This window comes from Sciurus carolinensis, chromosome 12 (assembly GCF_902686445.1).
Source record: "Sciurus carolinensis chromosome 12, mSciCar1.2, whole genome shotgun sequence".
NCBI classification, from domain to species: domain Eukaryota; kingdom Metazoa; phylum Chordata; class Mammalia; order Rodentia; family Sciuridae; genus Sciurus; species Sciurus carolinensis.
In genome coordinates, this window is record NC_062224.1 from 18,925,310 (window position 1) to 18,948,039 (window position 22,730).

The following is a 22,730-nucleotide window of genomic DNA, read 5'->3' on the forward strand; positions in this document are numbered from 1 at the left end:
ACCCAGCTGTAAGGGAAAGTGAGGTCAGGATAAGTTTTGGTTTCTGTCTTTGTTTTAATGAGAAAAAGTACTTTGTGTTTGTGTTCCAGTAAAAGTGATCCTGCAGAGAGGGAGAGAGAGAAAGTTACTGTGGAGGAAAGTGGGGAGAGTTGCTCAAAGAGGGTCCTTGAGCGGTGGAGGGGGATGCGGTCTAGTGCCCATGCAGAAAGATTGGCTTTGGAAGGATCAGGCTTTGTCCTCTATGATGGGGAGGAAAGCAGGGTAACTCTGCAGATGCTTCAGGCGGTGGGGTGTCTGTGGAAATTCTCTTCTGATTGTTTCCATTTTCCCAGTGAAGGTGGAAACTGGATCATCTGCCGAAAATCTTGGAAAATACAGATGGAGGAGGGAAGTTGTGAAATGGTTGTCAGCAGAGTCAGAAAGTGAAGGAACTAGAAAATGGACGGTGACGGCCAGGCAGTGTCAGGGTGAGCATGAGCAGGAAGTGGAAGTGAGGCCATCTGGGCATGGTGGCACCTGTAGTCCCAGCACTTCAGGAGGCTGAGGCAAGAGGCCAGGGTTCAAGATCAGCCTGAGCGACATAATGAGGCCCAGTGTCCAGATAAGACCAGTGAGACCAGCCATCAAACCTGATCTTCCACCTCCTGTTCAGCTGCACAGTGCGGGCATGGAGCAGGTAAAGTTGAATCGAACCTGGGTCACAGCTTTGCCAACTAAATCAACCAGGGAGAGGAATTGGGGAATATTGAAAGAAGTAATTGTAAGAACTGGTTGTGGAATGGAAGCTGGATAAGGGAGCAAGAGAGAGCATTGTTGGCAGGGGGCAGTATGAAGAAAATAGATGGGAAGATGGGTACAAGTCTCCAAGGGGCTGAAGGATTATCAGAGTCTAGATACCAGAAAGAGTAGGTTGGAAAGGTGGAAGGTGGGAATGAGAGAGAGGATGCCTGATAGTGAGATCATGGAAGTTGTTTGCAGTTACTGGTAATGACAAGGTCTAGGGTGTGATCAGGAGCCTGAATGGATGATGATGAGGGTGGTGGGCAAAACCATTGGAAGATCTGAGGACCTGCGCTCAAGGACCTGGGATGGGCAGGAGCATCTCCATGCCTGTTAAGACAGGAGTGTGTTGGAGAACATGACAGTGAGGCTCTGGGCTTGTTGAACAATAAAAAGGAGTGACCTGAAGTCCATAGTCAGCAGCACCAATGGGGGACAATAGCGCCAGCATCTAACCAGGCCCTCTAGACAGTGAAGCCAAAATGGGCCTCACTTCAGACCTGAACTACACCATTCACCAACTCCTCAGTTCTCAGTTTCCTCGCCTGGTGAGTGGAGGCTAGAGTAGTATATATCTGGGCAGTTCTGAGGGCTAAATAAGATAATGCACATGAAATGCCAAGCATTATTCCTGGCATATATTAATCACTTAAAATATCATGATGTTACCCCAAATCTTCACGTGGGGCCCTATGCCCCTTCCTCCAATTAAGAAGAGAGTGGCATTTTTTCTGTCTATCCTTATATGGCAGTAACTGTTCCCTAAGAGATTCACTTGAGCCTTTGATCCATGATAGGGTGGAGGGTTGGATGAGGAGGGCCCGTCAGTAAGGAGCCCAACTGGGAAGCCATTCCAACAGCTGGGGGATGGTGAAGCCATCTTCCTCAACAGCAATGGAGATGAAGATGGAAGAAGAGGGTAGAAATATTTGTGAGCAAAAGTTGGCAGAATTTAAACCTAAATTAATGTCAGGTGGGAGTTATAAATGAGCTACCAGTTTTGGGCTTTTGTAACCAGATGGTGGAGTTGAAAAGCAGAGCAGAAATCTTCCAATACTTCATGTCAAAGAACTGCTTCATTAATTGACTGGATTTCTGTCTGGTTTAGCCATAGTCAGATGATGGCCCATATCATGGATCCCCCATGACATTCAGTTAACCAACCATTCCATAATGTCTTCACCATAGAAGAATTATAGCACCAGATAATATTCTAGAAGCATCAAAATTAACACACTACCCTGTTGACTTTTCACTCAATACATTTCACTTTTGTTGGGCCATATGCCCCAATCCAATTTGTTTGTTTCTAATGACTATGCATGTTAGTTAGTATTCCTTTGGGCCATTTAGTTCACATGGTTCAACGGTTCATGAATTTGAACTTGCTTCCCTGGCCAAAGAATTGAAAACAGATATTCATTTTGTTATGACTTTCAAAACCATATGTCGTTAGTAAATATATAGTCATTGCATGTATGCCCATTTTCTAAATTATTTAGAAGTTTTTGAAAGATCAGAGACTTAAAGGTAAGAAGATCAAATCTTATATATCCTCCGGACTCTGTGCATGAAGCTGATGGTGGTGAGCTAAACCCCAGATCTCTCTTTCCCTGGAGAGATTGGTTTGTGTTTATTATAGACACAAGCTTCTTTGATCTGCCTGTATCTTTTACTTGGCTTCTAGAAACATCTTAGAGCCAAGCATCTTGTGACCTGTTCCCACCAAGCATAGGGAACTTCGTGGTCTGGATTTTGTGTGCTAATCTCTCCCTTCTGCTTATCTTAGATTTTATTTCCTTCCTTAGCGTCTTTTTTCTTACTAATATTAAAAATGCTTTACCTTTCTGTGTTGTCTGCATCCCTTCAAGCTGCCTGTTATGGGGTTGGACATAAAAAGAAGTTCTTTACTGGTAGATTAGGGCTCTCCACACACCTAGCAGAGAACCTGGCACAAAACGAGCATTCCTAACATTCATTAAATCAGCAAACATTTATTTGGTCCCATGTGTGAAATGGAGATATGATCCCAAGAATTTGCCTAGTTCGAGTGCCTTAGAATAACATCTCCAGCACCAACGTCATCATCATACATAACAATGGGTAGCATATGTCAAGTGCTTGCTTTGTACAATTATTTTTCCTATGTTATTTAGTCTCATAAGTTGAATTAATATCCCATTTTATAAATGTGAGCTATAGAAAGGAAAGGTCTCTTACTCAGAGTCAGGGAGCAAGAAGCAGAGGAGCATCTTCACCCCTACCCTGCGTTGTCCCACCAAGTGACTGCACTGATGGACACTTGTGTCCCCAGCAGGAGCTGGTTGCTCTTAGCCATTTGGTGGCACCAGCCCTCTTTCTGTACCATTTGGTCCTGGTTGTCAAATCCCAAAGCCCTGCTGTGATCTCAGCAGGGAGCAGAAAACTGAGATGTGAGTCTGGCAGCCTGGCAGGTCCTAATCCCAAGAGTTAGGGGGAAGCATAGTTGGTACCTGTTTCTTTAGAGAAATAAATTAAAAAGCTGCACTCTTCCGTGTCTGCTTCCTGCCCTCCATGTCTTCCGTTGCTGTGGGATGGAGAAATGACTGGCAGTATGTTCCGATTGCAAGGGAAACAGAAGGATAAGCTGATTTTGATTGAAATTCCACTGTAGGCACCTTGAAGAATTTTACGGTACGGTAGCTCTGAGCCAGTGCATGCTGTGGGTTCCCCTTGTCGAGACTTGGCACTGGGAGTCCGTATGGAGGACAACCTCCTTATTCATCCAGGGATTTCTATCATGGTACCAGGAGTTTCAGATGCCAGGAGTTTCACGGAGCCTCACTTGCTCCAAGCAGCCCATGAGTTTATTCCCTGATGAAGAGGACCATATGCCCTCTTTCCTCCCCTCTGTTCTTGTCCCCAGTCCCTTCCCCTGCCACCTCTGTATCCTCAAGGAGGAGAACCATAGAGCACATGTTACGAGTGGCCTCAGGCTCAAGAGACTGGGTTCTCCAACTGTGGGAAAGACAAACATCATGGTTGTATCCAGCAGGACGATATTATTTATTCACGCAACTGCCAAGTTCTAGCAGAGGTAACCCTGACAATTTATTGATTTTTCAAGCAATGCATTTTTAGAAGCACAAAGCAATGGATAGCATTGTAAGTTTTCTGGTACTTTTAAAATAAGGATTTGTATTAACATAAAACCCAATCAAAAATGCATGAAAAATGAATAAGAAAATCAGTTTCACATAAGGAGTCATGTAGATGAAGTAGTAGTGGCTAACAAACATTTAAAATGTTCAAATTCAATATTAATGCAAATTAAAGCAGTGTATGGGTATATGTAGACTATTGCTATGGTTTGGAGGTGAGGTGTCCCCCAAAAGCTCACATGTGAGACAACGAAGGAAAGTTCAGAGAGAAATGATTGGGTTGTGAGAGTCTTAATGCAATCAGTGATTTACTCCCTGATGGGATTAATTGAAGTGGTAGGGTGTGGCTGGAGGAGATGGGAATTGGGGTGTGACTTTGAGGTATATATTTTGTATGTGGAAACTGGAGACTTTCTCTGCTTTCTGATGCTGTGAGCTGCTTCCCTCTGCCACAAACTCCGCCATGATGTTCTGCCTCACTTCAAGCCCCAAGGAATGGAGCTGACCTTTTATGCACTAAGACCTCTGAAACCATGAGCTCTCAAATAAACTTTTCTTTCTCTACAATTGTGCTGGTCAGATGATTGGTCACAGCAGCAACAAAGCTGACTAAAACAACTACGGAATGAATAAAGATTAAAATAAAGCTAATCCTGCCATGGGTGGAGTGAGCCAGACACTATGCTTTTGATGGAAATGGAAGTGAATAATTCTTGCTTCCCAATATTTTGTCCAGTGCTATTCTTAATCTAGGAGTGGAATCCAAAGGCATAATTCAAAATGTAAACAAAGGTATAAGGTATTTAGGTCAAGTTGTTCCAGTCATTGTTACCTATAACAACAGAAATATCTACTAGGAATATATTGTTAAAAAATAAATGATTCAGCTGGGTGGGTGGTGGTGCACACCTGTGATACCAGTGGCTTGGGAGGCTGAGGCAGGAGGATCACAAGTTTGAGGCCAGCCTAAGCAATTTAGTGAGGGCCCTAACCAACTTAGTGAAATGAGACCCTGTCTCAAAATAAGAAGGGCTGGGGATATGACTCAGTGCCCTTGGGTTCAAGTCCCAGTACCAAAAATTAATTAGTTAATTAATTCTGTTATCACACTTAATGTTATGTATACTTCAAAATTATTTTATGAAGTCTCTTTTTTGAATGTTGGGAGGTATTTATAATATAATATTGCCTGAAAAGCTCATTATAAAATGATGCATACATATGTGATTTGATCTCAGTGTAAAGAAAAAAGATTGAGAGAAAGAAAGATAAAATGTTAATCATGGGTGCCCTCAGCTGGTGGAATTTTGGGTGCTTTTTAAAATTTTAGGTGTTTTGCATATATTTTATGTTGCATATACTTTATATTGCATATATTATATTGCAATAAAATATATTGCATATATTTTATATTTTCTGATTATTACTTGTAAACAGAAAATTCAAAAGGCCTCTAAGGGTGAGGTACTCCGCGTTCTGTCATCTGTTCACTTCAGCTCAGGTTCTCTCCAACCAAATCACTTATCCTTCCTGTAACCTCATCCTTAGCATAAGGCCAACAGGAGCTTGCCTGAGGACCAAATGGAGTTCACACAGCTGCCCTCGCTTTTGCAAAGTGAAAGGTTCACGGCAGCGATGACTTGAGCGGCGGCATTACTTGTGACAAATGTGTTTTCCGGCTCGTAGAAGCATTATGCCGCGCTAGCATGGCAGCGCTCTCCTGCGTGCTCTGTTGTCCTGTCGTTGGGTATCATTTTCCTACTTCCCCTCTGCATTTTTCTGTATGTACCCAACAGTGTCCGGAGCCCCTCTTCTGCCTTCCACTGGGCAGTGCTCCTTGACATCCTTGCTTTGGGTGTGGGAAGATCTGCAAAAAGGCCAGGCCATGAGGCAAACCCACAGGTAGGAGAGGACCTTGTGTTGTGAGTGAGGTTCTTCAATATCGGATACCAGTCGGGGGTGGGTTCCAGGACCCCCACGGGTACCAAGACCTGCAGACGCTCAAACCCCTTGTGTAAAACGGCATAGGTTTTGCATAGAACCTCTGCACATCCTCCCATATCCTTTAACCATCCCTGGATTACTATGACACTTAGTATAATATGAATGTATATAAATAGTCATTATATGTACTATTTAGGAAATAATGACCCCCCCCATATACAGATCATATACAGAATGATCTGTATAAGTTCAGTACAGATGCAATTTTTTATTTCTTTAATATTTTTGATGCCAAGTTGGTTGAATGTGAGGATGGAAACCCTCGATACAGCTGGCTAACTAAGTAGTTCCTTCTTGGAGTTCTTCTGTCAAGGGAGAGGGACAAGATCAAAACCAAGAATTGGGGCCAGAAGGACAGAGAAACTGATGAAGGAGGTGAGCTCCAGCTGGAGAAGCTGAGACTGAACAAGGTTTCAAGTAGGGGAGCCAAGGAGCAAGTTCCAGGAACTTAGAAGGCAGCGCCTCTTTTGGAGAGATTATTTTTTGCACAGGACAATTTACATCTCTTTGTTTGGGGACTTTTTAGTACGGCAGTAGCACGCTTCTTCTGGGCCACAGAGAGTTAGTAATGGTCAGATAACCAGAGATTTCTAACAAGATTGGGGATATTTTTTAAGCAAGGCAATTTCAGATAATTAGTGGCACCTGGACTCTCTGAAGGGACGTGCTTGTCCAGACCCTCCTTTGGATGTGACAGACTGCGTATGTGGAGTGCCTTCTAAAACACTCCCATATCAGTGACTTTAAGTAATCGAATTGCTGAAATCTTATTATCCTGTAGCCCGCAGGCTCTCTAGTAGAGGGGGCAGTTGTATTAAGTGTAGGAAACAAATTCACTCTAAATTCAAGATTGGGTACAGACTTTCTTGGCATCTCCTCTCTTTGAGAATCTCAGTACTCTCCGATTTCCTTGTGTTCCTTTCTTGATGCTTAGCAGAGACATGGGCTCTTGGTAGTACTGCAGATGACCAGGTTGAGGAGAGACCTTATCAATCCAACAAACCCATCTGAACCGACGGGTAAAACACACCCTATGGTTCTTATGACAGTGCCTGGCAAGCACTGAGGATGCTAAGCCAGCGCTCAAGGGTCACAGGCAGGTAGGGCCCTCTCTTGGCCCTCCTTATTCTCTTCCTTTTTACCTTTGAACAACAGAGTCCGTATTAGCTAGTGTTTTAGTCAGCCTTTCCACTGCTGTGACCAAGAATCCTGGCAAGAATAATTAGAAGTGGAAAAGTTTATTTTGGGGCTCATCGCTTCAGATCTCAATCCATGGATGGCTGACTCCATTGCTCTGGACCCGAGGTAAGGCAAAACATCATGGTGGAAGAGCGTGGAGGAAAGTGGCTCAGGACATTGCACCAGGAAGGAGAGAGAGAGGAGAGAGAAAGAGAGAGAGAGAGAGAGAGAGAGAGAGAGAGAGAGAGAGAGAGAGGCGCGAGAGCGCTCTGTTCAACAAGAACAACATATGTACCCCAAAGGCAGACCCTCAGGGACCTACCTCACCCTGCCTGCCTACAGTCACCACCAGTTAATCTCTATCACAGGATCAATGCACTGATGAGGGTAAGGCTGTCCTAACAACATCATTTAACCTCTGTACTTTCTCACATTGTCTCACACATGAGTTTGGAGGGATACCTCCACCTAATCCATAATAGCTAGTCTGTGAAACATCAGACCCATTTTCCCTTCTTGGGGAACTTTTTGTTTTTCTTGCTTCTTATGAGGAAAAAAAATGTTCACCATTTACATATGTGGAGAGAATATATGAGGAACCTCTTTGTCTTGGGTCAGTTTTCCCAGAAACGCCCTCTGAAGCAGAGGTTTGGCTGCAGGTGATTTTCTGAAAGCCGGGGAAGAAGCAGGGGAGGAGTTTGGGAGGTGCTGGTTGCACATCCACCCCAACTAAGGCCTCGGCCACTTCCCGGAACTCTGGAGCTGAGGCAACTCTTCAGTTATTTCTCCTGACTTGGAACAGGGGCAGGGGTAGGCGTTTGTATCCTCTGTCCAGATGCGGGCTGCACCAAGGGAGGGTGACATTGGGCAACCAGCTCTTATGCTGAAGGAAATGCCCTCAGAGAGGCCCAGCTGGGAACCATCATTGACTAATGCTCCAAGAATGTCCTGAAGGATTGAGCTAAGCAACACGTGACAGCATCCACTACACTGACCCTTCACCAGCTACCACCACTGGGCAGTTGTCGACTCTGTGGCCACCCACTTCTCCCCCTCCCAAACCCTGGTTTATTTATTTCTTGTTTTTGTTTTTTTTTTTTAGCAACTTTATCAAGGTATAAAATTTCTATACCATAATCTTCACTCATTTTGAGCATATAATTCACTGATTTTTTATAAATTTACCAAGTGGTGTGCAACCAGCTCCCTGATCCAGTTTTAGAACATTTTCATCATGTTAACAGCACACTCGTTTTCAAAAAAAAAAAATTGGTATATTTTGAAGCAAGTTACATTAGTGAGATTTTAGTGCAATTAAGTTCTTAAATGAAAGGATCTATTGATAGGAATAAAATGTGAGTGAGGTGCCAATTAGCTGCTATTTGAGGTCACATAAGACCTTGGGAGATGAAACTAAGAGCCATTTCCAGAGACAATGTCTTCAACTGCCTGTGCCAAGTGGTTTGCTCCCAGAGGCCGTCTAAGAATACCACATCTAACAAAGGGCTCTGTGCTTTAATACTTCTACGTTATTCCTCAAGATAAGAACCCAGGTTCAAGATGGGGGCTGTTTAAGTATAGGTGTGTGCAGATAGAAAGTGGTAAAAGAGAAAGGCTGTCTAAAAAAAAGAAAGTCATTCCAACAAGACGCCATCTTTCCATGTCACTAAAAATGAAAGAACAGACACAAAGGACATGGATCCAGAAACCAAGACAGGGAAGACTCCATTTGTCCAATGTCCAAGACAAAAAAGTAGACTCTTTCTAAGGTTGACATAAGAGTTGGCTCTCAGTGGACTTATTTGTTATCCTTTTAATGAAATAATGCAGTTGGTAAACTAGGACCTAGGAGAGCTATTGGTCTAAGTTTCAATCTAAAAGCCAGCGGACTTGAGACTCGGGAAGAGCTGTTATTTCGTTCAAGTCCAAAGGCAGGAAAAGACCAGTGCTTGACAGTGCTAAGGTAGTCAAGCAGGAAGTTACCTCTTATTCAGGGGAGAGAGAGCGATTTTTGTTCTGTTTAGCCTTCAACGGATTGAATGAGGCCCACCCACATTAAAGAGGTCAATCAACCCTACTCTGCCTACCGAAATTAAATGTTAATCTCATCCAAAAAGACTCTCACAAATACAACCATTTGGAACAATGTTTGGCCAAATATCTGGCCCCCATGACCTGGTCAAGTTACATGAAATTAACTATCACAGCCCAAATCAGAGATATAGTAAAGAGATACTAAGAAGCTGCCCTAGCATCTGGTCTGGTTCAGAATGATGGGTTATTTCTGTCTTTAATCTTCATGCTTCTTGGTAACTAAACTCCTTCCTATTCTTGTTAAAAATATTTCTAGGGCTGGGGAGGCAGATAGGCAGTCAGGCATTTTCCAAGCATGCACAAAGCCCTGGATTCAATACCCAATACTGAAAAAGAATAAAAAATTATAAAAATTGTTCAAAAGCAACCATACTTAGTATCTCTCATAAGACTCTGAAATTAACTAGTAATTTTGTCAAGGGTCTCTTGTAAAACAGTAGGGTTGAGGAACATTAAGTCCTAACGTTAAGAATAAAGAATAGGAATGCAGGAAGCGCATAGGGTTGCAGGCTTGAGTCAGAGACTTAGGGTCTGACTTGGAGGGATGCCAAGGGTCAGCAGGGGCTCAAGGAGGAGGGTAGAGACTCAGAGTATGGGACCCAGAGTTTTCCTTGAGGACAGTCGTAAAACCTGAAGAAATAAAGAAAAGGACTCCTAGAAAGAGCTTTCTCTTTGGCTTTTTCTCCTTGGGCTTTGAAAAAATGCTATTTTTGAACATCTAGTGACTATAAGCTTTGAGTCTTAGGGTCCTTGGTGGCCAGAGTGACTCCTTCATGAGAAGGACAATGGCTAGTTCTGTAGCCCACCAGAAGACACTTTTTACTGTGCTAGGCTGCAGAGCCCCAAAATGTTCTTTAATCAATCAATGGTGATTGATTAATCAATCAGTAAAGATCAACAATATAACAGAATGTGGGCCAAAGAGACTACTAATCCTTTCTGTCGTTTGTTTCTCCATGAAATTTGATTATAACTGAAGAGCATTTTGCAGATAGTTTACTAAATACTTTCTCTTTATAAGGAAATGATTCCAAGTGTAAAAGTGCAAATAGGTCTGACCAGGGCTATATATCTTGACTGACAGTCTTTGCCAGAAGGCAGCTCCTAAATTTCAGGCAATATGCAAAGGAGCTATTAATTTTAAATTATAACCCCAATCTCCGGACCATAATTTTCACACGGTTGCTGTTCAGTCTTTGAAGTTAGTACCGTCCATCCTTAGAAACATTGGGGGAAAAAATTTTGTCATTTTGTATCATTAAGGCTAATACATAATGTAAGTATAATATGGTCTTTAGGTTGTTTAAAATGCTGTTTTTGAACATGTAGTATTCTCATTCAATATTGTGTGGTATCCCTTTGCCTCTACACTAAGCGTGAAGGATGGATGTGTGGGTGCTAGAAAGAAGAAAAAACCTGGAATCCTTCAGTAAAGGACTTTTGCCCACTGAGTACTAGAACACACAGGCACTGTGTGTGTCAAGCTGCATATGGCACAGCCAGGCGGAAAAGTTCTCTCTTCCTCTTAGATTGCAGGAACTGGAGCCAAGTGAGCAGGAACCAGGTGCAGAGGCTGCTTACCTGGCACCTGGTCTGTTTCATCAGCTTAATTCTACAAGAGCACAGTAATTGACCAAGGCATTCCTATGCATAATGCATATTTGTGGGATTACAAGGGAAAGCAGTTATCTGTCAAAATACTCAAATGACAATCAATGGCCATGACTTGACAGCTTTTGTTCTGCAGCCCAATCTGTCAGTTTTGATTGCCTCACCCTGTCCACGTGGCGTGGGTTGGACTATTACGTTCCCAGTCAGTCATCCACATCCTGGGGGCCACTCTGTCCCCACATGCCACTCTGTATCACTAACTCATCTTTACCAGATCACTCTAAAGAATTGTTTTGGTATGATTTTTTAAAATTGATAGTTATACAAAAGTGCTGAAGGGTTTTGTGGTTTATGGGTTTTAAGATGTGACCCTCTGTTGCAGAGGGAAGTCACAAAGACTCTTATATTCAGGATCCCTGTGCAAAACCAGGGCTAGCCAAGTGGAAAAGCCATTTAGTGGGTGGGTCAGGGGCTCTAGAACATTCTTCAGAGAGTGGGGTGTGGTAAAACGCAAAACTCAAAGTAGTAGTACAAAGGGGAATTATGATTAGTGAGATAAAGTGATAATATGCAAACCAATAACCGGTTTATGTGGGTGGGAGAGTCAAGAATGAATGAATGAATGAATGAATGAATGAGGTGGAGGTTAAGAAAGAATTGCCTTGACGGCCAGTCTGCTGAAGGAGGTAGGCGGCAGGAAGTTTCTGTTACACGTTCCATGGCACATGCTCAGAGGATTTGTGTGACTGTGTAAGGTCACATCCAGCTGGACCCACACCCCACTCACTGTGCGGTTTTGTACATGTTTTTATTTGGCAAATATTTCATTTGCTTTTTCTCTGTGCCAGGTAGCTCCATAGATTGGGCAAGTGAGGCAGCAAATGAGGCAGACAGGGCCCTACCTGCATGGAGTTCCCAGTCCGGGCTGAGGTGGCACAGAATGACAAGCCTCACACATGAACATGCTAATAATTGATGACAACTGGTATGTGCTCTGCAGAGATACAGGGTGCCAAGAGAGAATGGAACGGGAGCTAGGAAAAGGCTCTTCTGAAGTAGTGACATTCAGGCAGGCGCTTCAAGAAGGAGTAGGACTAGAAAGATGAAAACAGGTGAAGCTTCAGTAAGCGGAAAGGGTCTGAGGCTCAGCAGTTGACAGAGCTGGGAGCTGAGCCGTGGGCACCTGTCATTGTGCGCCTTTGTCAATGCTGTTGCCGGAAGGTGAACTTGAGAGCCACTGAGACTTCACCAGTACGGGCAGTGGGCAGCTTGCAGGGCTGACCCATAGACAGGCAGTTTTTCTTTCATCCTTGCTGTTTCAAAGGCCACCTTCAACCCTTCCTGAGTCATCTAAATTCATGTGCCCTCCCACACATGTGCTAGATTTTTCAGTAGCAATCCACGTTGGCTTAGAAACACTAGAGCAAATATAAATACATATAACAAATTCCCGTTACAGCTGAATAATGAAATTAAAAATGCATCTTTTAGGTTTGTCATCAAATCGGGGCCCTATCAGTTGTCTTCAGATTCCAAATCTCCAAGCATATGTGAAATTGCATAATTGTTCTCCATCAGTTTTGAGCAGTCATTTACCCAAGATAGACCAAGATGTGCTCACAGCCCACTGACAGTTCCCCACATGAGAACTGTCAATTTTACAGGCTAGCTGTCACCAAATTGTATTCCTAGACCTATTCCAGAACCATCTCCTATCTCTTTCAGTTGTTATCCACTCAAGGAATGCAAAGTTGCTTTAATACTGGAAAAGGTTCGATAGAAAAATAATGGTGCTGCCAAGTAAAATCTTCCTAATTGGAACTAATTGCAGAAAGGTCAATATGTAATAGTCACAGAGATAATTAGGAAAATTTTCCCAATATTCTATTGAATACGTTCAGGAACATCTGTTGACACAAAACTCATACTACTTAAGCTCTACCAGAAGGTTACCCTCTGGGGTTAATGAGCACTTCATTTACCTAGAACATCTCAAGGAATATGCCAGCCTGGGTTCATACCTTCTGACTTTTCACCTTCCAGTCCTCATTTTATAAAGTTATAGAAAGAGATGGAGTTGATGCAGAAGTCACAGTATTCACTTGTGAGATTGTGTAGTAAGGCAGAAATTTTCACAAATTTTCATCCTAGTCAAGTGTTTGGATATCTTTTTTTAAAAAATCCCTGGCCTGTCTATGGCAAACAGAAAGGAAAGGAGAGGTTTCCCCAGTCTTGGATAACCAGCACCCCCCGAGTCAATCCTGCCCAGGTGGCAACTCCCTTAATCCATAAAGTTTCCTTTATGAGAATTTCTTGTCAATCAGTGCTTCTGGCCCCCATGTTCCCTGTGGAGACAGAAGGGATTTGACATTCACAAGGAACCTAAAGCAAGACAAGAGTTCACAGAGGCATCTTCTTTCCGTTGTCTCACTTGATTCTTCAAAGGATATAATCACCCCTTTTAGAGATGAGAAAAATGAGTCTCAGAGAACTCAGACCTGGGTGCTCTTCTCTGCGAACTCAGAGCCCCCCACGGTCTTCAAACCATTTCCTATGTTAGTGACTCTTGGATCTTCACCCCAACCCTCCCTTTCATCTTGCCAAACAAAATGGACATTCTCTGTCCCCACCTTACTTGATCTCTCAGCAGCATTTGTAGGGTTGGCCATGCTTTGCATGATGCCATATTTCCTTCTTCGCTTCCTACCTCTGTTACTTCTTTGCTGACTCTTCCTAATTTAGCAGAGTTCTGTCATTAGAAACTGCTTTCTCTAACGGAGTTAAAACACTTTCTCAGTGCTTGATCACATTTTGGCTTTAAAGAGCTTCAACATACTGCTGTCTTGCTAATTTTAATCTCTATCCCTGACTTGGCCCTCTGAACTTCAGACTTATTAAAAAAAATTAGCTACCTGCTTGATTTCTTCATTCAATAGGCATCTCAGACTCCACATATCCTACTCAGGGCTCTAGATTTGCGTTGTCCTATATGGTAGTTGATAATGTCATGTGACTGTTTACATTAATTAAATAAAACATGAAAATCAGTTGTTCAGTTGTACCAGTCATGTTTCAAGTGTCCAGTAGTCACATGTGGTTAGTGGCTACCATACTGGACAATACCCACAAAGTATTTCCATCACCTCAGAAAATTGTTAGTCAAGGCTTCCCTAGATATTTTTATTCCTCTAAATCTGTTCATTCCCCAGGGTCCCTGTATTATTCAGTGTTCTCTAGAGAAACAAATCCGATAGAAGGTATTGATTGATTGACTGATTGGAATAATTTCATGTGATTACGGAGTCTGAGAAGTCCCACTATCTGCCATCTACAAGCTGGAGACCCAGGAAAGTCAGTGGTGTAATCAGTCTGCATCCAAAGGTCTGAGAACCAAGGAAACCAATGGTATTAATTCAAATTCAAGAGTAGGAAAAGACTGATATCTCGGCTGGAGCAGTCAGGCAGGAGGCAGAAGGAATTAATTTCTCCTTCCTCCACCTCTTATTCCATTCAGGCCCTCAACAGATTGCATTATGTGCACCTGCACTGGGTAGGGCAAGGTACTTTATTGAGCCCACCAATTCACATAGTAATCTCATCCAGAAACACCCTTAACACCCAGAAATCATAGTTATCCAAATAATCTGGGTACCCCTGATCCAGCCACCAGAGTGATCCTTAAAAGGTATAGATCACTTCGCCTGCCTCCCACCAGGATGAAAAACCTCCCAGTGGCTTCTGGTCAAATGGAGACTAGACCTACCCTGCTTGGCCCTCAGCTTATGGGGTCCTATGTAATCTGGGCCTTCCTTTCCCATAAACTTCTTTTGAAAACATTCTCCCCATTGCCTCCCAAGCTGCAGTCACCTAACCTCCTTTTGTGTCCTCAAACACCTCCAGACTTCTGCCCTCCTTGGGCTCTTAGGACAGGCTTACCTCTGCCTGGAGTGTTCTCCCCCTGAGCCTTACTGGTTCTTTGCTGTCTGTCATTGAGAAGCACTGTCTCCCAGCTCCCCTAAAAGTGGCCATACCAGGTACTTGTCCCATTGGTTCTAACTCTGCACAGCATTTATAATCCTCTGTCACTTTCACATTATCCATTGATTCACTTATTTACTTATTTTAAAATAGTTCTCTTCTCCCACTTGAAAAGTCGTATGTGCTGGGGATTCAATATGAATACCGTGCCCTCTTGGAGCCCAATGATTTCTAAAAAAATGAGTCATGATGATTTTTTTTTTCCAAATATTAACAGGTGCTTTGAGTTTAGATGAGATTAGCTAGTTTTCTCTTGAAATCTTGATCATGCAATTAGTTTCTTAACACATCTTTTAACCCTATTTCCTCTAAGTAATATAAAAGTGCAATTTCTCTATCAGTGTCCGCAAGTAGATTTCCCAGACAAGACTGAAGTGCCTTTCATTCTTTCTCACCCATAACCACACTCTTCCTGGTCAGCCTCAGGGGCAGCCAGCTGGGGACTGAAGGTGTAGATGGAAGGCAGGTGATGTTTAGTGACTAAGGTTCCCACCCAAGCAAAGATCTCAGAGTCCCCCTTCCTTCTAGAACCAGCTTCAGTTTTTCTGAAGTTCACGGAGCCAGGCTGCAGGACACAGAGGTAGTTCAGACGTGCCCTCCAGGAAGCCTTGTAACTACCTGGTTTGCCTGCTCTGGGATGTCCTGCTAGGCATCCTCCTTGTACGTCCGGTTGTAGCTGATGTGGCAAGTCATTAGTCCCCGTGATCTTGACTGTAACTTAAGCTGCTTTTGTAGCTCCCCAAACATAAACCTGCTCTGCATACCAAGTGGTTGGCATACATTAGGTGCTTCTTTCATGGGCCATTTCCCTGTAGATATCAGCTCAGCCGATTCTCCTTTCGCTAGCTCCCCGGTGTCTCCCTTTTTTTTCCTGCAGTGCTGGGGATCGAACCCAGGGCCTTGTGGCTTGCAAGGCAAACACTCTACCGACTGAGCTATCTCCCCAGCCTCCCCAGTGTCTTGATAATTCAAATTACTGGACTCTGCCTGCCCACTGGCTTTTTTCCACTAAATACTGATCCTCCTTTTAGGACAGATTCACCTCCTCTTGTCCCATCCTCCTGCCCTATCTCCTGGGTCCCTTTCAGCGACCTTTACAGTCAAACACTTTCCCCACCACCATCCGAATCACTGATGTTATGCTTCACTTGGCTATGTATGACAGTGCCCCCATTAGACCAGGGACAACATACCAACTGGCTCTATACAAGACTGTTCAATGGTTTGGTGAATAAACAAAGTATGCAATGCAAATAAAGTAGCAAACAGTGAGTCCCCTTCCCGCAGATAAACTTTGAAAAAAATAATGTAAAGAGAATGTACATTCAAAGATACACAACTTGCTGAGGAAGTATGCATACAATTCTTGAACAGAAGATACACAGTTTGAATATGGAACAGTCTTTCAGTGCCCAGGGGATGGGTTGGCCGTGGCTCCGTGACTGTATACCATCGAGTGGCTTCAGCAATGGGATTTTACTTTCATACAGTTCTAGAGCCTAGATGTCTAAGATCAAGATGTCAGCAGTTTGGGGCTCTCTCCTTGTCTTGTGGATGACCACCTTGTCCTCATACGATCTTTCCTATATCCACAGTACCCCTGGTGTCTCATCTTCTTTTTGGGGGTGTTGGGGATTAAATCCACGCATCTAAGCACTGGCTCTACCGCTGAGCTACACTCCCAACCATTCTTCCTCTCTTTATAAGGACACCTGTCCAGTTGAATTAGGGCTCACTTCTGTGACCTCCTTTAACATTAATTGCCTCTCCAAAGGCCATGTCTCCAAATGTGCTCACATTCTAAGGGGTACTGGGGATTGACTGCAACATAGGGATTTTAGGGGAACACAATTCAGTCCATTACAACCCAATACCAGGAAGGCAACATGGCCAAAATCAGAGTGCAATGGAAGATAAGGGGGTGAATCTGTCTGACCCACTAGATGGACATGAATTTATATTTTGGAAATTTCCAAACAGGTGAAGACTGGAAGATATTGTGAAATGGAATTCTTAAGAATAATTTTTTTTAAAATTATTAAAGTAGGATTTGTTGAAGGAGGGACATACGAGGGCAAAGTTGTGTGAAATGAAGCCTTGATTTCCCTGGAGTGGGTGAGAGAGTGCCCCCAGGAGCTGGGTGTGCAGGGACCAAAGCTAGATACAGCAATGGGGAATGTTTTAGTCAGCCATTTCACTGCTATGACTAAGAGACCTGACCAGCATAATTATAGAGGAGGAAGAGTTTGAGGGCTCACAGTTTCTGAGGTCTTAGTCCATAGAAGGCGGGCTCCATTCCTCAGGGTTCCAGGTGAGGCAGGACATCATGGTGGAAGAGTGTGGCAGAGGGAAACAGCCCGGATGTTGATCAGGAAGCAGAGTCTCCACTCTGGAGATACAGAATATATATCTGAAGTCCACGCCCCAATTCTCACCTCCTTTAGTCACCCCCTTCCACACTGATTGGGTTAAGGCTCTCACAACCCATCATTTCTCCTCTGAACCTTCCTGCATTGTCTCACATGTGAGTTTTTGGAGATCACCTCACATGCAAACCATAACAGGGAGTTTAGGCACCAGCCTGGAATAATGGCTGTCTACCCTGCTGGGAGGGGCAAAATCCCAGGCACTGCCAGATTGGGACTTGACTGAGGAAAAAGTGGAGAAGGGAAACTTTCTTTCTCTTAACTTGGTTAAAAAAGTACCCATCCGTCCTCTAGACATCGGTTGAAAATGGGTTTCTTAACCCACAGCCTGTTAATTGTAAGAGTACCTTCCCCCAGAACTAAATGTAAAGGGGCAGATGTTCTTAGAAAACACATATTCATAGCCAGTCTGACCCTGGGTTACATTCAGACCACACTGCTCTTGTAGCATGTCACTTGTGTCCTCTCCCCTGTCCCTGCCTAGTTAGAAGACAGCCTTTGTGAATTTCAAGGCATATTTTCTGCACCACTGATTTTTATGACCCAGCACTGCTGGGTATTTCTCGGAGTCCTCACAGTGCTGGACTGTTTGGCCTTCTTCATGTTATTTTATTATGTCTGACTTCCATTCAAGGGGAATAGATTGATGGGGCCCACTTTACAACACAAAGGCCAGTATTTCCTCTAATGAGTGTGTGATTGGGAATGTTATTAATAAGCAGTGAATTTTAAGATAAAGGGATATTATCTCCTAAAATCAGGTGAAGTTCAAGTGCATGTAAACAATAGCTGGATTTTCCCAGTACTATCAAAAAAGTGCATAATATACTGACAAAGCTCTACCATCTTGCCATATATCACAGTGCAGATAAAGCTAGTTTATTCAACCCAGAAACTTTTATGTTTCTTGACAATTATTTTTTTCAATTTGAAGGGATTTACATTACTTAAAAATTTGCAAATAAATTGAAATTTGGCTGAGATTATTATATCAAGCTATTTTACATTTGCGTATTTCAAATCCACATACAATATGATAGCAGTGTATTGTAATGGGAAAGAAAGATCAGAGACTGAGCAAACGTGAGTTCAATGCAGAGACAGGTTGTTCCAACTAAACCTCAGAGATAGAATTCAGAAGAGCAGCAAATTTTTAACCATATCTTCTTTCTTCTGCTTCCCTCATGTTTGGCATCAATTCATCTTTCCACCTCTGCATTGCTGAAGCTGAGTCTCTCTCCCAGTAGCCACTACTATGGTCTGAAAATTTTTTTTCCCCTTCTGAAACATATATTGAAATGTAATACTTAGTATGAGATATTAAGAGGTGATTACAGTTCTGCCTTTCATGATGGACTAATGCATTCATGTGATTAAGAAATCAATGGGTCATCTCAAGTGTGGGTCTGCTATAAGAAGCAGTTTGGCTGGGCCTCGTGGGAACTCTCAGAATCTCCACATGATGACCCTCAGCACCTCAGGACTCTGCCAGCAAGAAAGCTTTCACCAGATGCAGCCCCTTGACCTTGGACTAGAAACATAAACCAAATAAACCTCTTTTCTTTATAACTTTCCCAGTCTGTTGTATGGTGTTCTTAGTAATGGAAAACAGATTAAGACAGCTACCATTAATTTGTTTCATCTCTTGATCTGTTATTATGGTTCTACTTTTTTTCCCCAATCTCCTGACTCCAGTCCATTCCAATATTTTTTGGATGTTGTAATTGGAGGATTCCGTTTCTAACAAGGAGCTTAAAACCATGTGCCTAGGAGGTTTCCCAGGGAAAGTTATTGACTCAGGAAAACAACCCTGCCAGTCAGTTCTGCAGCCAAGCAAAGCCTGGTCTCCTAAATGGAAGGTAACACCTGTGCCTCACTGTGAGGCTAAACTTATTTCCTCAGCAGTGATTCTTGGACCATAGTACTAACCCTGCCTGCCTCTCAAGTGGGTGTCTTAGCTCAATACAAATACCATAGGCTGCAGAATTTATTTTCTCATAGTTCTGGGGGCTGGAAGTTTGGCATCAGGGTGCCAGCAGGATCTGATTCTGGTGAGAGCTCCCATCTTTGCTCACAGATGGCTGCCCTCTCACTGTGTCCTCACATGGGGGAAGGAGACATCTCTGTTTTATCTTCTTCTTCTTATAAAGGCCTCATTCCATCCTCAGGGCCCACCCTCATCACCTCATCGACATCTAATTACTTCTCTAAGGCTCCACTGCCAAATACCATCACATTAGGCTTACAGCTTCCAAGTAAGAATGCAGGGGGACATTCGTTCCCCAACAGTGGGCTTTTAAAACGCACGCTTAATGAGATGGTTGAAAAGTCTAAAACGATTTGCAAATTTAGACTTTTTAATTAGTATTGTTACATATTTTTTTTATTGTCAAGTTTCTAAACATTTCCCCTGTGCCTTGGTTTCTAAGGAAACCAAATTATTTCTGAGTAATGTTCAAAAACAGAGCCCTGGTACAATTTGCAGTTTAAGAAGCAGAATATTAAATGCACAGAACACTGAGACACCGTGACTTTACACATCCTTCAATCCCTATGGTGCATTTTTCACTGGATTGTGACCCTTCAGCGGTGCGAATATCTAAGTGGAACAGAATTTCATCAATACCATATGTATCCCATAGCAGAATAAAAAGAGATCCTGAGAGAGTGGGAACCTGGCAGCTCAGCTCTGAGGTGGGCGGAGGACTGGGCAAGGCTTGGGTGGTGGAACACTCAGAGCAGGAGGTGAGGTTGCTAGAAGGGGTGAACATCCAAGGGCAGCTGCAGAGGAGAGCAGGTGATAGCAGGCAGGTCAATGGAGAGAAAGTTTTGGAACGCCAGCTAGAGAAGCCATCTTTGGAAGGTGGACCAATGGTAGATGGTATAGAAGGTTACAAACAAAACAGACTTTCCCCCTTGGCTGCCAGAGCTGCCTCATTGCCTCCAACGATGCACAGTCACCCCTAATGGGCACCCCTAAATGTCAAGTGGGTGTTCAATAAATAACACTGTGAAGCCTCCAGAGCATCCAGGTTCACCTTGCCCCTGGCAGCTATCTATTTCCTGTAGTAGACCCTTGAGTTCTGCAAAGGTTCAGACCTTGGAACTCACTGGAAAAAGTTCTAGTGAAACAAGGAGTAGAGAGAACTTGGTTTCAATTGTCAGGAGAGGATGTCTTGGGAACTTGGATTAATTACGTGAGGATGGATCACTTAGATAACATAGCTGTCAAAAAGTTGTGTCTCTTCTGTTGATTCCATTTCTTTTCACTCTTTGAATTGCTTTTGATTTATCCTGAGCACCTTTCCTTTCTTATCTAGATTGTCGATTTGCTTTGGAAACGAAACATCCAAGCACAATGTTACTTGGAATGACTATAGAAAAAAAACTAACACATAGGCCTTTTATAGCTGCCATTTTTTTTATTAGCTTTTTAGAAAGAAGTTTTCAATGGATCAGTTATTACACATTAATTGCCATGACTTGCAGAAATTAATACCTTTGTGTATGTGTGTGTATTACTGCTAGCTTATATCTTCAATTGCATTAAAGCTGTAGAGTTGTTTCAAAACTGGTTTATGATTTTAATATTTCAAATAAATCTGTTTCATATTGTTCCTGAAAGTTTTGGGTTTTTTTTTTTTTAATAGTGTTAATGCGTCCCTGAAGTTTACTTCTAGAATGGCTTGATTATTTGAACACAGCACTGCCTTTGTTAGAGAAGCGTATACTCTAAATATCTGAAGGCAGTTAGTTGTTTCTTTTCTGGACTGTACAATTCCATTACTTCATTAGACCCAGACAAGCATGAAATATCAAAGATGAAGGGGGCTGTGGCACTTGTCCACCAAGCCTTGACCTTCGTCCCCATTTTGATACATGCAAACAAACAAGCAAGCAAACAAAAAAGACCATTAAATGCATTCTGAATTTCAAAACAAATTAAGTTGAAATAGTGCCATCAACACCAGAGCAAAGCAATGTGATAATGTGATACAGCATCTTTATTTATCTCTTTCTCTTTTGTAAATCTTAAATGACTCTGACGGATGTCGTGATACGTCCAAGGGCATGCGCCTACTCTCTGTTGAAAATGGCTGACTAGTTTAATGCTCTCACTTTCCAGAGGGAAAAAACTGAGGTCCAAGGAGCCAAGGAGTGCTCAGCCACTCAGTATATTAGAAGCAGAACTTGGTCAAGACCTCAAATATCCTGCTGGGAGGCCAACGCTTTGCCCCCAGCATTCCCCATCATGTAAGCATCCTTGCTCACACCAAGGAGACATCTGGGCAGGGTCACCTCCCTGTACCCGATGATGCTGACATGCAGAAGGGTCTTTTGACTTTAGCTTGTCACAGCAGAACAGAGGCCAAGGTCAGGAGAGATTTCTTAAGCTTGGCGGATCTATGGAGCCTGGTGTGACTTCATTCCTTCTATTGTGTTCTGAACATTTCCACTGCTGTGACATAGGAATGCTTCCTGGGTACAACTTCTGGAGAAGAGGTGGCGTAGAATCTAAACCTAAAAACAGATTCGCTTTTGAAATCCAGTCTGGGTCTTTTATCACCGTATGGATGGTTTTCCCTGCATAATTATCACAGCTCCTCTCCAACTCTTATTTGTTCTTTTTTTAAAACAGCGTATCCGGTGGAGAGTTGTTTGATCGGATAGTGGAGAAGGGATTCTACACCGAGAAAGATGCCAGCACTCTGATCCGCCAGGTCTTGGATGCTGTGTATTATCTCCACAGAATGGGTATCGTGCACAGGGACCTCAAGGTGAGGCTGTTGCTTAGCAACACCCCCAGTTACTCCTGTCCAAGAGGACTGGTTCTGATGGAGGAGTGGGGCTGCTTTGGGTAGAGATGGGTGGAACGCTCTGTGAGCATCTGTGTACTTTTAGTCATCCTCGCGCTTTGGGGGCCAGAGGTAGCTTGGAACAAGATGAAGGTCAATGTGGCTGATCATTGTTTGGGAGATCTTATCACCGTGATGGAACCAAAGGGCCACAGAGAACTAGGCTGTGTATTACTTCAAGCCCATCGAAGAGATCATTCTGTTCGAGACATAAACACCATAAAAGCCCTTCGCCCAAGTTTAGTTCTTCAGAGCCTTGACCCAGTTCCAGCCCCGTTTCAGCACAGCACACCACATGAAAGAGAGGGAGCGAGAGGCAGGCAGCAGGGGAGGAGAGAGAAGGGACTGGAAGGTTTGCAGGAAGGTTGGCTAAATGAGCTGCAGGTGCAGCCTTCTTCCAATGTCCTGCAGCTCCCTTTCTCATCTTTTCTTCACGAGGCTTTGACATAGTGACCCTCCATCCATTAGTGCTGAAAGATCCGGGCCTTACTGTGGGACCTTAGCATCACATTCTGCTCCCCCGACCCAGGTCCCTGTAGATTACAAAGCCTAGATATCACAGTATGAACCTGAGAGACCCTGAAAAGCAGCGGCATCGTCCA

At 43.3% G+C, this 22,730-nt stretch overlaps 1 protein-coding gene across 4 annotated transcripts in view; it reads left to right on the plus strand.

The window, feature by feature from the left end:
- The window catches only part of Camk1d (calcium/calmodulin dependent protein kinase ID), a 393,094-nt gene that overhangs the window by 305,856 nt on the left and 64,508 nt on the right, over positions 1–22,730 (plus strand). For all 4 annotated transcript variants that reach the window (XM_047520560.1, XM_047520558.1, XM_047520559.1 and 1 more), the window contains one exon: positions 21,912–22,050. In XM_047520560.1, the coding sequence (XP_047376516.1) occupies positions 21,912–22,050 (139 nt within the window). The remainder of the gene's footprint in view (positions 1–21,911; positions 22,051–22,730) is intronic.